Here is a 12,571-nt window from a genome sequence, read left to right as displayed (position 1 = left end):
TTAACATGTTTAACGTGTGGTTTCTTTTACTTGAAAATATATTTTATTCTTTGCAGTGTTTGAGCAATACACCTCCACTTACTGAATATTTCCTGAATGATAAGTATCAAGAAGAACTGAATTTTGACAATCCCTTAGGAATGAGAGGTGAAATAGCTAAATCTTATGCTGAATTGATCAAGCAAATGTGGTCTGGAAAATTTAGCTATGTCACACCAAGAGCCTTTAAGGTTAGTATGGTAAATACATTTTCAACAAGGCCTATATCACACCCAAGAGGACAAAAATCTTTGGGAAAAGGGCAAAAAATCATAGCTATTACAATGGTTTGTGGCCCTCCAAAGGGACTCAGCACATAAATACATACACAGCATATATGGTATTAAATTTTCAGGGTGGGGCACATAATAGATGATTAATTTAAACTGTCCAAAAAGAGTTCTGGAGGATGGTAAAGGAAATAATGAAATAAAGTTTGAGAAACACTGGTATGGTTCAAAATGACTATAGACAGCAGTGAGCATTTGCATACTGTTTTAGAATACAGCACATCTCTAAGAAACCTACATAAATATTTTATACAAATGTAAAGACTAAATTTGGGCATGTCATTAAACTCCAAGAACTCTATTTTGCAAGTCATTGTTGGTTCGAAAAATTATTGAAATGAAACTGGTCTGCAAAGTAAGCACTAAATATTAATTAAATATATTTTCAATATAATTCTTAAACTTCTATGTTTTTTCTTATTTGTGAAGTAGTTAATTCTTAGAATCAAAATCTCAAGTAATTTAGTTTGTCATTCAAATAAGAATTGAACTGAAATTTAGCTTTATATTGTTAAAATTTTCCTAATTAATTATATGGGTGAGATTTATGAGAAATTTTAAACGTTTGAAGAAAATAAGCAGTTTTCAACCGTTTTTTATATAACTTAAATGATGTTCATATAGAACATGGACTGGGCAACATTTTATTAACTATGTACTAGTTCTTAAAAAATAAAAAACAAATCAAAAGAAGTCCTGCATTTATCTTCCTTAACTTTCCAAACTTAGGACAAACTAGTTCAGACAAGTCATTTCTCAACCCTTATCCATGATTCCAATTAGTTTCATTTTACAAGATGTTCTCAATTATGTGTAAATAGGTCCTTGATATCTGGCTTTTTTCTTTTGCATTTCTTTTCAGTCTCATCAAAAAAATACTTAGCACTGCAAAGACTAGGAAAATTATATATAACATGAATATTCTTTTTAGCTCTGTGAGATTTATCCTCTCCTTACACACAAACTAAATGAGAGCATTGTACTTTTTTCAGGTGACCCAGAAATGTTACTGAATTTTAAGTCTTTAGTGTTTCCCAAACCTTCGTACAAAACTATACCATATTTTCTCAATGTTCTCTCCTTAGGTCAACATTTCTTTTCTATTTTACAGGTTAGTTATCATTATTAAAATATTTTTAGATATGTAATTCTTTTTTTTTTTTTAATTTATTTATTTATTTATTCATGGCTGTGTTGGGTCTTCGTTTCTGTGTGAGGGCTCTCTCCAGTTGCGGCAAGCGGGGACCACTCTTCATCGCGGTGCGCGGGCTTCTCACTATCACGGCCTCTCTTGTTGCGGAGCACAGGCTCCAGATGCACAGGCTCAGCAATTGTGTCTCACGGGCCCAGTTGCTCCGTGACATGTGGGATCTTCCCAGACCAGGGCTCGAACCCGTGTCCCCTGCAGTGGCAGGCAGATTCTCAACCACTGCGCCACCAGGGAAGCCCCTAGATATGTAATTCTTTACGTGTATTTATCCATATGTAATTATCATATCTGCATATGACTGCAAAAGTGCCTCAAGTTGATTTGAGGGTTACAAATAAATTTTAGGAAGTAGGTGAATTCACAAATATGGAATTCGTGAATAATGAAAATTGACTATATATTTTTTAAATCAATCTTGTCCCTAGAACTGATTTTATAGTTTTGCTTCTCTTACAGACACAGGTAGGACGTTTTGCACCTCAGTTCTCTGGATACCAGCAACAAGACTGTCAGGAACTATTAGCTTTCCTATTAGATGGACTACATGAGGATTTGAATAGAATTAGGAAAAAACCATATATACAATTAAAAGATGCTGATGGAAGACCAGATAAGGTAAATTTAACCATATTATTGTCACCATTGTTATAATAACGTGGTATCTCTTTGTAATATGTGTCTGTTTTCCTTACAGGTAGTTGCTGAAGAAGCCTGGGAAAACCATTTAAAAAGAAATGATTCTATCATAGTAGATATATTTCATGGCCTTTTTAAATCAACTTTAGTTTGTCCTGAATGTGCTAAGATTTCAGTAACATTTGATCCTTTTTGTTACTTGACACTTCCATTGCCCATGAAAAAGGAACGTACCTTGGAAGTTTATTTAGTTAGAATGGATCCACTTACGAAACCTATGCAGGTAGGAAGTGATTAATTTCCTTGCATTTGTTATTTTTATAAAAGATTAGTGTTGAGTCCTCATGCCTCAAGTACAATTCTATAATAATAAGCTGTTTTGCATAAGAGATTTTTATACACTAATTAGTACAACTTTTCAGAATCTTGAAAGGGTGTGGGATGTGTAAAGTACCATTATTTGTCATGTAAAAACAAAATTCTCAAAGACTTTTTCTTATCAAAGAAAAATGAGGGGTGGTTTGATTTTACAATATTGGTACGAATATTAGCTTACAAAGATTAATAACATAGTAATTTCCCAATTTTCCAACTTGAACTTTCTTTAATGTTCACTGTAATTTTTCTCCTACTAGCTGTTGGAAGAGAAACTAATACTGGCTATACATTTTGATTCATATTATGATAAGATAATGGTATATTTATTTTTTTAACATCTTTATTGGAGTATAATTGCTTTACAATGTTGTGTTAGTTTCTGCTGTATAACAAAGGGAATCAGTTATATGTATACATATATCCCCATATCCCCTCCGTCTTGCGCCTCATTCCCACCCTGCCTATCCCACCCCTCTAGGTGGTCACAAAGCACCGAGCTGATCTCCCTGTGCAATGCAGCTGCTTCCAACTAGCTACCTATTTTACATTTGGTAGTGTATATATGTCAGTGCTATTCTCTCACTTTGTCCCAGCTTACCCTTTGCCCTCCCTGTGTCCTCAAGTCCATTCTGTATGTCTGCATCTTTATTCCTGTCCTGCCCCTGCCTTTTTTTTTTTTTTAGATTCCATATATATGTGTTAGCATACGGAATTTGTGTTTCTCTTTCTTACTTCACTTTGTATGGCAGACTGTAGGACCATCCACCTCACTACAAATAACTCAATTTCGTTTCTTTTTATGGCTGAGTAATATTCCATTGTATATATGTGCCACATCTTCTTTATCCATTCACCTGTCAACAGACACTTAGGTTGCTTCCATGTCCTGGCTATTGTAAATAGTGCTGCAATGAATATTGTGGTACATGACTCTTTTTGAATTATGGTTTTCTCAGGGTATATGCCCAGTAGTGGGATTGCTGGGTTGTATGGTAGTTCTATTTTTAGTTTTCTAAGGAACCTCCATACTGTTCTCCATAGTGGCTGTATCAATTTACATTCCCACCAAGAGTGCAAGAGGGTTCCCTTTTCTCCACACCCTCTCCAGCATTTATTGTTTGTAGATTTTTTGATGATGTTCGTTCTGACTGGTGTGAGGTGCTACCTCATTGTAGTTTTGATTTGCATTTCTCTAATGGTTAGTGATGTTGAGCATCCTTTCATGTGTTTGTTGGCAACCTGTATATCTTCTTTGGAGAAATGTCTATTTAGGTCTTCTGCCCAGTTTTGGATTGGGTTGTTTGTTTTTTTGATATTGAGCTGCATGAGCTACTTGTATATTCTGGAGATTAATCCTCTGTCAGTTGCTTCATTTGCAAATGTTTTCTCCCATTCTGAGGGTTGTCTTTTCATCTTGTTTATGGTTTCCTTTGCTGTGCAAAAGCTTTTAAGTTTCATTAGGTCCCATTTGTTTATTTTTGTTTCTATTTCCATTTCTCTGGGAGGTGGGTCAAAAGGAAGATGCTGTGATTTATGTCATAGAGTGTTCTGCCTGTGTTTTCCTCCAAGAGTTTTATAGTTTCTGACCTTACATTTAGGTCTTTAATCCATTTTGAGTTTATTTTTGTGTATGGTGTTAGGGAGTGTTCTAATTTCATTCTTTTACATGTAGCTGTCCAGTTTTCCCAGCACCACTTATTGAAGAGGCTGTCTTTTCTCCATTGTATACTTTTGCCTCCTTTATCAAAGATAAGGTGACCATATGTGGGTGGGTTTATCTCTGAGCTTTCTATCCTGTTCCATTGATCTGTATTGCTGTTTTTGTGCCAGACCCATACTGTCTTGATTACTGTAGCTTTGTAGTATAGTCTGAAGTCAGGGAGCCTGATTCCTCCAGCTCTGTTTTTCTTTCTCAAGATTGCTTTTGGCTATTCAGGGTCTTTTGTGTTTCCATACAAATTGTGAAATTTTTTGTTCTAGTTCTATGAAAAATGCCCTTGGTAGTTTGATAGGGATTGCTTTGAATCTGTAGCTTGCTTTGGATAGTATAGTCATTTTCACAATGTTGATTCTTCCAATCCAAGAACATGGTATATCTCTCCATCTGTTTGTATCGTCTTTAATTTCTTTCATCAGTGTCTTTTAGTTTTCTGCATACAGGTCTTTTATCTCCTTAGATAGGTTTATCCCTAGGTATTTTATTTTTTTTGTTGCAGTGGTAAATGGGAGTGTTTCCTTAATTTCTGCTTCAGATTTTTCATCATTAGTGTATAGGAATGCAAGAGATTTCTGTGCATTAATTTTGTATCCTGCTACCTTACCAAATTCACTGATTAGCTCTAGTAGTTTTCTGTTAGCATCTTTAGGATTCTCTATGTATAGTCTCATGTCATCTTCAAACAGTGACGGTTTTACTTCTTCTTTTCCAATTTGGATTCCTTTTATTTCTTTGTCTTTTCTGTTTGCTGTGGCTAAAACTTCCAAAACTATGTTGAATAATAGTGGCGAGAGTGGGCAACCTTGCCTTCTTACTGATCTTAGAGGAAATGGTTTCGATAATGGTATATTCAAATACCTGTAATTTTTAGGCATCTTAAGAACCTGGAAAAGAAGTGGAGATTTAGTTAGGCTAAAAATACTTGCTTCAATAATGTTCTAATCTTTTAACAGTTTGGGGTATCAAATAACACTTAGTCTATGCAAGAGCCCTGTGCTAGACCTTAATATCAGTTGTCTGCCTGATTCCATTGCCTAGTGTTATAATTGGATTATTTTACATTTTATGGAGCAAAACACTATATTTTCTCCCTTTATTAATCAGTTTATCCTTTTCTGACACTTGACCCACCCTAATAAAAGTATTTCCTTCCTTTTCTACCTTCTGTTACCCTAATTTCTATTATAGCACTTACCAAATTTTATTATGACCTTTGGTTTACTTTAACTTTTGTCCCCTAGACCATGAATTCTTTGAAGAAAAGGACTTTGTAAATCTTTGTATTCCCAACCCTCATGACTTAGAAGTGTTCAAAAATTTTATTCATTCAAATGGGCACCTACTGATTGTAAAGCTCTGGTAAACAAAACAGACGTAGTTCCTACTTTAGAAGATTCTTTACTAAAGATCTTAGTTTAGGGTTCCAGCCAGAAGTGCAGTTTGTTAGAGCCTATTAGTTGTATTAGTCTGCTTGGGCTGCCATAACAAAATACCATAGACTGAGGGACTTAAACAACAGAAATTTATTTCCCCACAGTTCTGGAGGCTGGAAGTCTAAGACAAGAGAGCCAGCCTGGTGGTTTCTAGTGCAGACTCTTCCTCACTTACAGATGGCCGCCTGCTTTGCTGTGTCCTCCCAGGGCAGGGAGAGAGACTGGGAGCACAAGCTTTCTTGTGTCTCTTCTTACAAGGATGCTAATCCCATCGTGAGGCCCCCACCTTCATGATCTCATCTAAATCTCTCAAAGGCCCCATCTCCAAATACCATCCCATTGGTTGTCAGGGCTTCACATAGGAATTTTGAGACGACAGAATTCAGTCCATAGCAGTGTTCATGAAATCTATATGAAAGGTATGCTTTGAACAAAATTGTCATCATACCATTCATTTAGTGGAAGTGTTTGGGTTTACTGTCAACAGGGCACAGAATATGAAGTATTCATAAAAATATAGTACTTTAATCCAAAATAATTAAAGTTGGTAGAGACAAGTCATGTACTCAGTTATGCAAATTTCACCCATCTCTTTTGCTATTTATATGTTTGCTTCATGAACTCATTGAACCTGGTGTCTTCATGTCAGTATTTCATCCAGCAGTGCTGAGAATATTTTAGAGAACAAGAGAGACATGGCACTTGCCCTTATCCATGAGCAAGGTTAATAAATACCTGCTTTTATTTTTGGCCAGGGGCATATATGTTCACATGTCTAAAATCACATCCTTTAGATACTCACTTATTCACTTGTTCAGAAGTATAGGATTTTTAACATTCTTTCCAGTGGAGAGAAGGTATAGCAATGCTAAACTACATCCTTAACCTCTCTAGTTTGTAACTTTACAAATATATGCCAGTGAGTGTAATGGAATAAGAGAGGAATATAAAAAAATGAGTAAAAATTTATTGCAACATAAAATAAATGTACTTTCTTTCTCTACACTCATTTGTTAAAGATAGTACTTTCCCATGCCAATAATACAACATCTATTATATAGAAGCAAATTGAAATCAAATTGCACGTTAACCTGGAAAGTATGTGTTGAATGGTCTTCTGTAATTTGGGTTTTAAATTATTTTTCCAGCAATGTGAATTTCACGAATTTACCTCTTTTCTCACTTGGTGACCAGAAGCATAAATTTGTGGAGGTTAGAGCCATGATCAGCACAGAGGAATTGGGATTTTTTTTTCCTCTTGGAGACAGTAACAACTCAAATCCAAAATGATCACCTCATTAACACTGTGCTTTAACCAGCTCTAGAGGGAAAGGTAATTAGCTAGCTTAGCCCACTTGATGAGTTTTCCCATCACTGAAGTTGATTTGAGTCATGGAAGTTTATTGGTAATTGTGTTGAACATGTGTTATGTATTGGACTCACATACTGTGCAAGATGCTGGAAGTACAAGGGTGTTCCTAGTCCTTGTTCTCAAGAAGCTTTTCGTACAGTGTGAAAAGTGCTCTGACAGGGTGCTGTAGGGATATACAGAAGGAATAACCTACCCAAACTGGTGATGATGCCTTTGCTGAATCCTGAAGGATGATTAGGTTTTAAATTTAATCACATGAAAATTGGGAATAAAGTATTATAGAACAAGAGAGTGACACGTACAAAGGGCTGAAGGCAAAAGAGAATGTGGCCCACTTCTGGAAACTACAAGTAGATAATACGGTAAGCAGAAGCTAGATCACAAAGAACCTTGATGCTTTCATAGGAAGTTTGGACTTCATCCTAAAAGACTAAGGGAGCCATTAAAATGTATTAAGTATAAAGAGATTGTGTGGTCAGATTTGTATTTCAGAAAGAACACTCTGGCTAGTGCAAAGATTGGATTGGAGGGGCTTAGATCAGATGTACTAAGACCAGGTCGGAGGTTTTTGCAGTGATGCAATGACAGAGGACAAGGGCTTGAACTCTTAAACTAAGTGTCAGGATGGCAGTCAGATAGAAGAACCAGTTGAATATAGGAGTTGAAAATGTATTAAGAGTATTCAAGTTTATTGAATTGGAAAACTGAGGAGAGAATGGTACTATTTGTTTTAATGGGAGATATAGGAAGAATGGTTTAAGAAGAAACCTATTTTAGGATTGGATGTGTTCACCTAACATGACCTAAATCTGTGTTTAGTATTGGACAAGTTGAGATTCATGAGGAAAATTTAGGAGAGATATCAATAGGCCTTGACTTTATGTATGTAGACTAGAGGAGAGAGGTCTGTGCTTGAGATATAAATTGGGTGGTTAGCTCTGTGAAGATGGTAGTGAATGTCTTAGAAGGATGAGATCACCCAAATGATCATCTAAATCAGAACTGTTTTAAAAATAAAAAGGGCCATATTAATAATTATACCAGGACAGCAGGCTAATCTAGGACTCACCAAAGCAAACTGGGATATATTGTCACCTAGTCTAAGGAAAGCATATAGAATCAAGAAGGCTGAGGATAAAACTCTGAAGGATAATGCTAGAGGGTAGTTCTTTACTCAAAAGAAGGTGTGACCAGGACATTAAAGAATAAGAAGTGTAGTGTCATAGGGAGAGGAAAATTTTGAAGGAGGCAGTCGTCAGCAGTAATGCTGCAGAGAGTTCAATAAAGTAAGGACTGATAAAGATTTGGTTAAATGATAGTATTGACAGCCTTGGTAACAGGTTAAATAAAGAGGTGAAGGCAAAAGCCAGGAGTGGATAAATAGGTGAATGAGAGATAAAGAAGTTACGATAGTCAGTGTAGACATTACTTTTAACAAGGTTATTTATAAAGCAGAGGAGAAAGGGAGATAATTAGTGGAAAATTATTAGAAAACAGTGAGAGACTGTTTTGTTTTTTGAGACTTGTATACAGTTCAGTGCTTTTATAAGAGTCAAGATAAAATGAAATAAAGGATAATTGCTGGGTTTATGTTCTAGAGCAGCAGTCCCCAGCCTTTTTAGCACCAGGGACTGGTTTCGTGGAAGACAGTTTTTCCACGGAATGGAGGCAGGGGTGGGGGTGGGGGGATGGTTCAGGCGGTAATGCAAGCGATGGGGAGTGATGGGGAGCCATGGGGAGCGGCAGAGGAAGCTTCGCTCGCTCGCCTGCCGCTCACCTCCTGCTGTGCGACCCAGTTCCTAACAGACTACAGAACAGTACTGTCTGCGGCCCGGGGGTTGGGGACCCCTGTTCTAGAGGAGGCAGAAAAGGATAGATGCCAGGGTTAGCCTTGAATGGGAAGAGTAACACCTGATTCTCTTTCCTTGTGTCAAAAGAGACAGAGAAAAGGACCTTAGACTCAAGTTTGTAGGGGGAACAGTAAGTTGGAGATTTTCCTATCCAGTAGCCTATATTTTTCTCAGTGAAACAGGTATTCTGCTGATAGTGAGGAGAAAAGTGGTAAAATTAAAAGCCTAAGAAATGGTGAAGATTTTAAATAGTTATTGAGAAAAATAAGAGAATAAGTGAATAAAGGCTACACAGAAGAATTTCTGGCTGGTGTTGAAGGATCCGTTGAGATTGAGCACTGTGAGGCTGTAGTACACCAGTCTCTGAAGTTGAGCAGTTTACTCCAGCAATCTAAACAACTCTGAGAAAGTATAGCAAGAATAAAACTGAATAATAAAGTAATTAAAGTTTTTGCAATGAGTGGTTGAAGGGATGCATCATGGGGGTGGAAGGGCATGGAGATAGTAGGGAGCTGATAAACTAGGAGAAAATTGAGAATTAGAAGGACTAGATATCTCAGTGCAAGCCAAGAATAGGAAAGAATGAGTTTCCAGGAAAAGTAAATAGTGATTAAACAGTTAAGAGTTTAAGATGTCAGAGGTGGTGCAGTAGATGGCAAGATCCAAGAAGTGAACTACAGTTGAATGCAAGTGTAGGTCTTTGAATTGAGGAGTCAGGGAACAATAAGATAAACCATCCATGTGGATTTTGTCACCCAGAATGATGCCAAGATTGGAGCGAGACACGGTGAGCCAGATGCCACCGTGAATGTGAGGAAGCAACCAAAAGGTCCATCTCATCTAGTGAATATTTTCCAAAGTAATAAATGTATTATAATTTTTTTTGTTTTTTAGTACAAAGTGGTTGTCCCCAAAATTGGAAACATACTTGATCTTTGTACAGCGTTGTCTGCTTTGTCAGGAGTACCTGCAGATAAGGTAGGATGTTTCTGGGTTTAAAGTATGTAAGTTGGAGTTTAGTTTTTCAGTGTTGTAAAACCAGCTTAATAGAAATTTATTTCCTTTTAGATGATAGTTACTGATATATACAATCATAGATTTCACAGAATATTCGCAATGGATGAAAACCTTAGTAGTATTATGGAACGGGATGATATTTATGTGTAAGTATGAAATCTATTGTGCAAATATTACTTGAGGAAAAATTGAAAAGAAATATCATAAAATTTTCAGAGTTTATAGTCACTTTTATTCTTGTAGGTTTGAGATTAACATCAATAGAACAGAAGACACAGAGCATGTGATTATTCCTGTTTGCCTGAGAGAAAAATTTAGACACTCAAGTTACACCCACCATACTGGTTCTTCACTTTTTGGTCAGCCTTTTCTTATGGCTGTACCACGAAACAACACTGAAGATAAACTCTATAATCTTCTGCTTGTGAGAATGTGGTAAGTGCCAAACAATTCTACATTAACAAAATAAAATATTAAATAGCTAAAAGTAAACATGCAAGGTACTATCAGAATATAATTAGTTGTCTGTATTATTTCACCTTTGTTTAGATGGGTAGCAATGTAAGAAATCACATTATAGTTTAATCCAGTTTCTTGATCATGTAAACCACATTACTGAGGTAATTTTAAACCCAGGAAGCATAAATTCTTTTAGTTGTTTTACACCAAAAGTTTACAGTTGGAAGAAAATAGGAATTTATCATGTTTGCACTCTGAAATCATAACAAATGTCATATGCTTCATTTCTTTATACACAGTGCTCATACTGATAACAAGAACTCATACTAATAAATATTTTTATTTAAAAGGATAAACTTTCATGGTTGATCCTTTTGCAAGGCAACACCTTTTTGTTTTCCTAAAACCTTGATTTGAATTATAACGTAATCAAGAATGCCATTTGCTCCCTTTCTTTTATCCTTTATAGCTGACATATTTAGTTTTCTTTCTTGCATACCTATTTTAGTATTGTAGTCCCATAAACCATACATAAAGATGACATTATAAACTATAAGTGGTCTTAGCAATGATATATATCATCTAAATGAGGATCTTTATAAAATAATTTTGTGTCAAGAAATTATTTGCCACAAACTTTTAACGTATAAAAGAAAGATGTTAAAACCCTAGAAGTAACAAATTAACTTATTTTTATAAAGACAGCCAAACACAAATGATTACGGTATCATATCTTGAGTTTGAATTTATCATTGAATCCATTAATGACCACTGTTAATTGTATTTAGAGGTTTTGTTTTATTGAAAGAATGAAAAACTTTTATTTAAGTTTTTGCCTTTATAGAACTGAACTTGTTTGATTTCTGATTTTATTTAAGCCGATATGTCAAAATATCTACTGACACTGAAGAAACCGAAGGATCCCTACACTGCTGTAAGGACCAAAATATTAATGGGAATGGCCCAAATGGCATACATGAAGAAGGCTCACCAAGTAAGACTTCCCTATTAAATTGTAAAAACTTTTCACTTGGGTTATTGCTGCAGAGAAAAATTAAGAGGATGGGGATTAAGGAACTAAACAATATTTGCAAGCCTGGGAAAAATAGTGTTGGTATTAATAAGTTTTAAGTGTAACATTGGGTTTATTTAAAGATTTCTAATATCTAATTTTAGGTGAAATGGAAACAGATGAGCCAGATGATGAATCCAGCCAGGATCAAGAACTTCCCTCTGAGAATGAAAACAGTCAGTCTGAAGATTCAGTTGGAGGAGATAATGATTCTGAAAATGGATTATGTACTGAGGAAACTTGCAAAGGTCAACTCATGGGACACAAAAAACGATTGTTTACATTCCAGTTCAACAACTTAGGCAATACTGATATCAACTACATCAAAGATGATACCAGGCATATAAGATTTGATGATAGGCAGCTTAGGCTAGATGGTAAGTATTGTGGAAAATGGCTTAAACACTAAACTTGAGCGCATGTTACTTTTTTTAGGTGAAACCATGAAATTCAACACTATCATGAAAAATAACATTTATGTATCTATCTACATTTTTAAATGAAAAGCCTTCATTTCTAAGTATACTAAAACACATGTCGGTGTTTATTAAATGAAGGTTGGACTTATGCTTAAGTTTTTTTTAGCTCTAAAATATCTTAATGGCTTGGAAACAGCTATTTACCCTGATCACCTAGTGCAAGTAGAAGAGACTGCTATTTGTTTATTCTGGTATATATCTTAACATTAAAATATATTAGTTTTTAACATTAAGGCATATTAAATCTTAAAGAAGAAATATGTTTTCCACCTTAGAAAGATCTTTTCTTGCTTTGGATTGGGATCCTGATTTGAAAAAAAGATATTTTGATGAAAATGCTGCTGAGGTAAGTCATCAATCGTTCCTTCTTTATCTGTCCCTGTTGATCACACTGTTTTGTTACACTCTTTTGCTTCTACCAACTGTTTATTTTGCAGTAAAAAATTGGTTATGTGCTAAAAGAGAAAAGGCTTGTTGGTTTTGAAACTGCTTTCTGTTTAAACCTCCTGGTTGTCCATATAGGTGTGTATACAGGAATTACTAGAAGTGTAGTGTAAATCTCAGCTGAAATAAGCTTTGATTTTTTTGAGAACATTTAGGAGTTTTTCATTACTATTCA

The 12,571-nt window shown here is 35.5% G+C and overlaps 1 protein-coding gene across 7 annotated transcripts in view; it reads left to right on the top strand.

The window, feature by feature from the left end:
- USP15 (ubiquitin specific peptidase 15) overlaps window positions 1–12,571 on the top strand; it is a 119,928-nt gene that overhangs the window by 95,346 nt on the left and 12,011 nt on the right. For all 7 annotated transcript variants that reach the window (XR_014252874.1, XM_082422712.1, XM_082422710.1 and 4 more), the window contains 9 exons: window positions 57–230; window positions 1,996–2,154; window positions 2,234–2,458; window positions 9,820–9,903; window positions 9,994–10,088; window positions 10,186–10,377; window positions 11,280–11,395; window positions 11,578–11,850; window positions 12,228–12,298. Coding sequence is in view for 6 of the 7 variants with exons in the window: in XM_082422712.1 (XP_082278838.1) it covers window positions 57–230; window positions 1,996–2,154; window positions 2,234–2,458; window positions 9,820–9,903; window positions 9,994–10,088; window positions 10,186–10,377; window positions 11,280–11,395; window positions 11,578–11,850; window positions 12,228–12,298 (1,389 nt within the window). In the remaining variant the exon portion in view is untranslated. The remainder of the gene's footprint in view (window positions 1–56; window positions 231–1,995; window positions 2,155–2,233; window positions 2,459–9,819; window positions 9,904–9,993; window positions 10,089–10,185; window positions 10,378–11,279; window positions 11,396–11,577; window positions 11,851–12,227; window positions 12,299–12,571) is intronic.

Source organism: Balaenoptera physalus, assembly GCF_965194825.1.
Source record: "Balaenoptera physalus genome assembly, chromosome: 13".
Classification (NCBI taxonomy): Eukaryota; Metazoa; Chordata; class Mammalia; order Artiodactyla; family Balaenopteridae; genus Balaenoptera; species Balaenoptera physalus.
The sequence above is the reverse complement of the archived record's forward strand: the minus strand, read 5'-3'. Positions and strand labels throughout refer to the sequence as shown.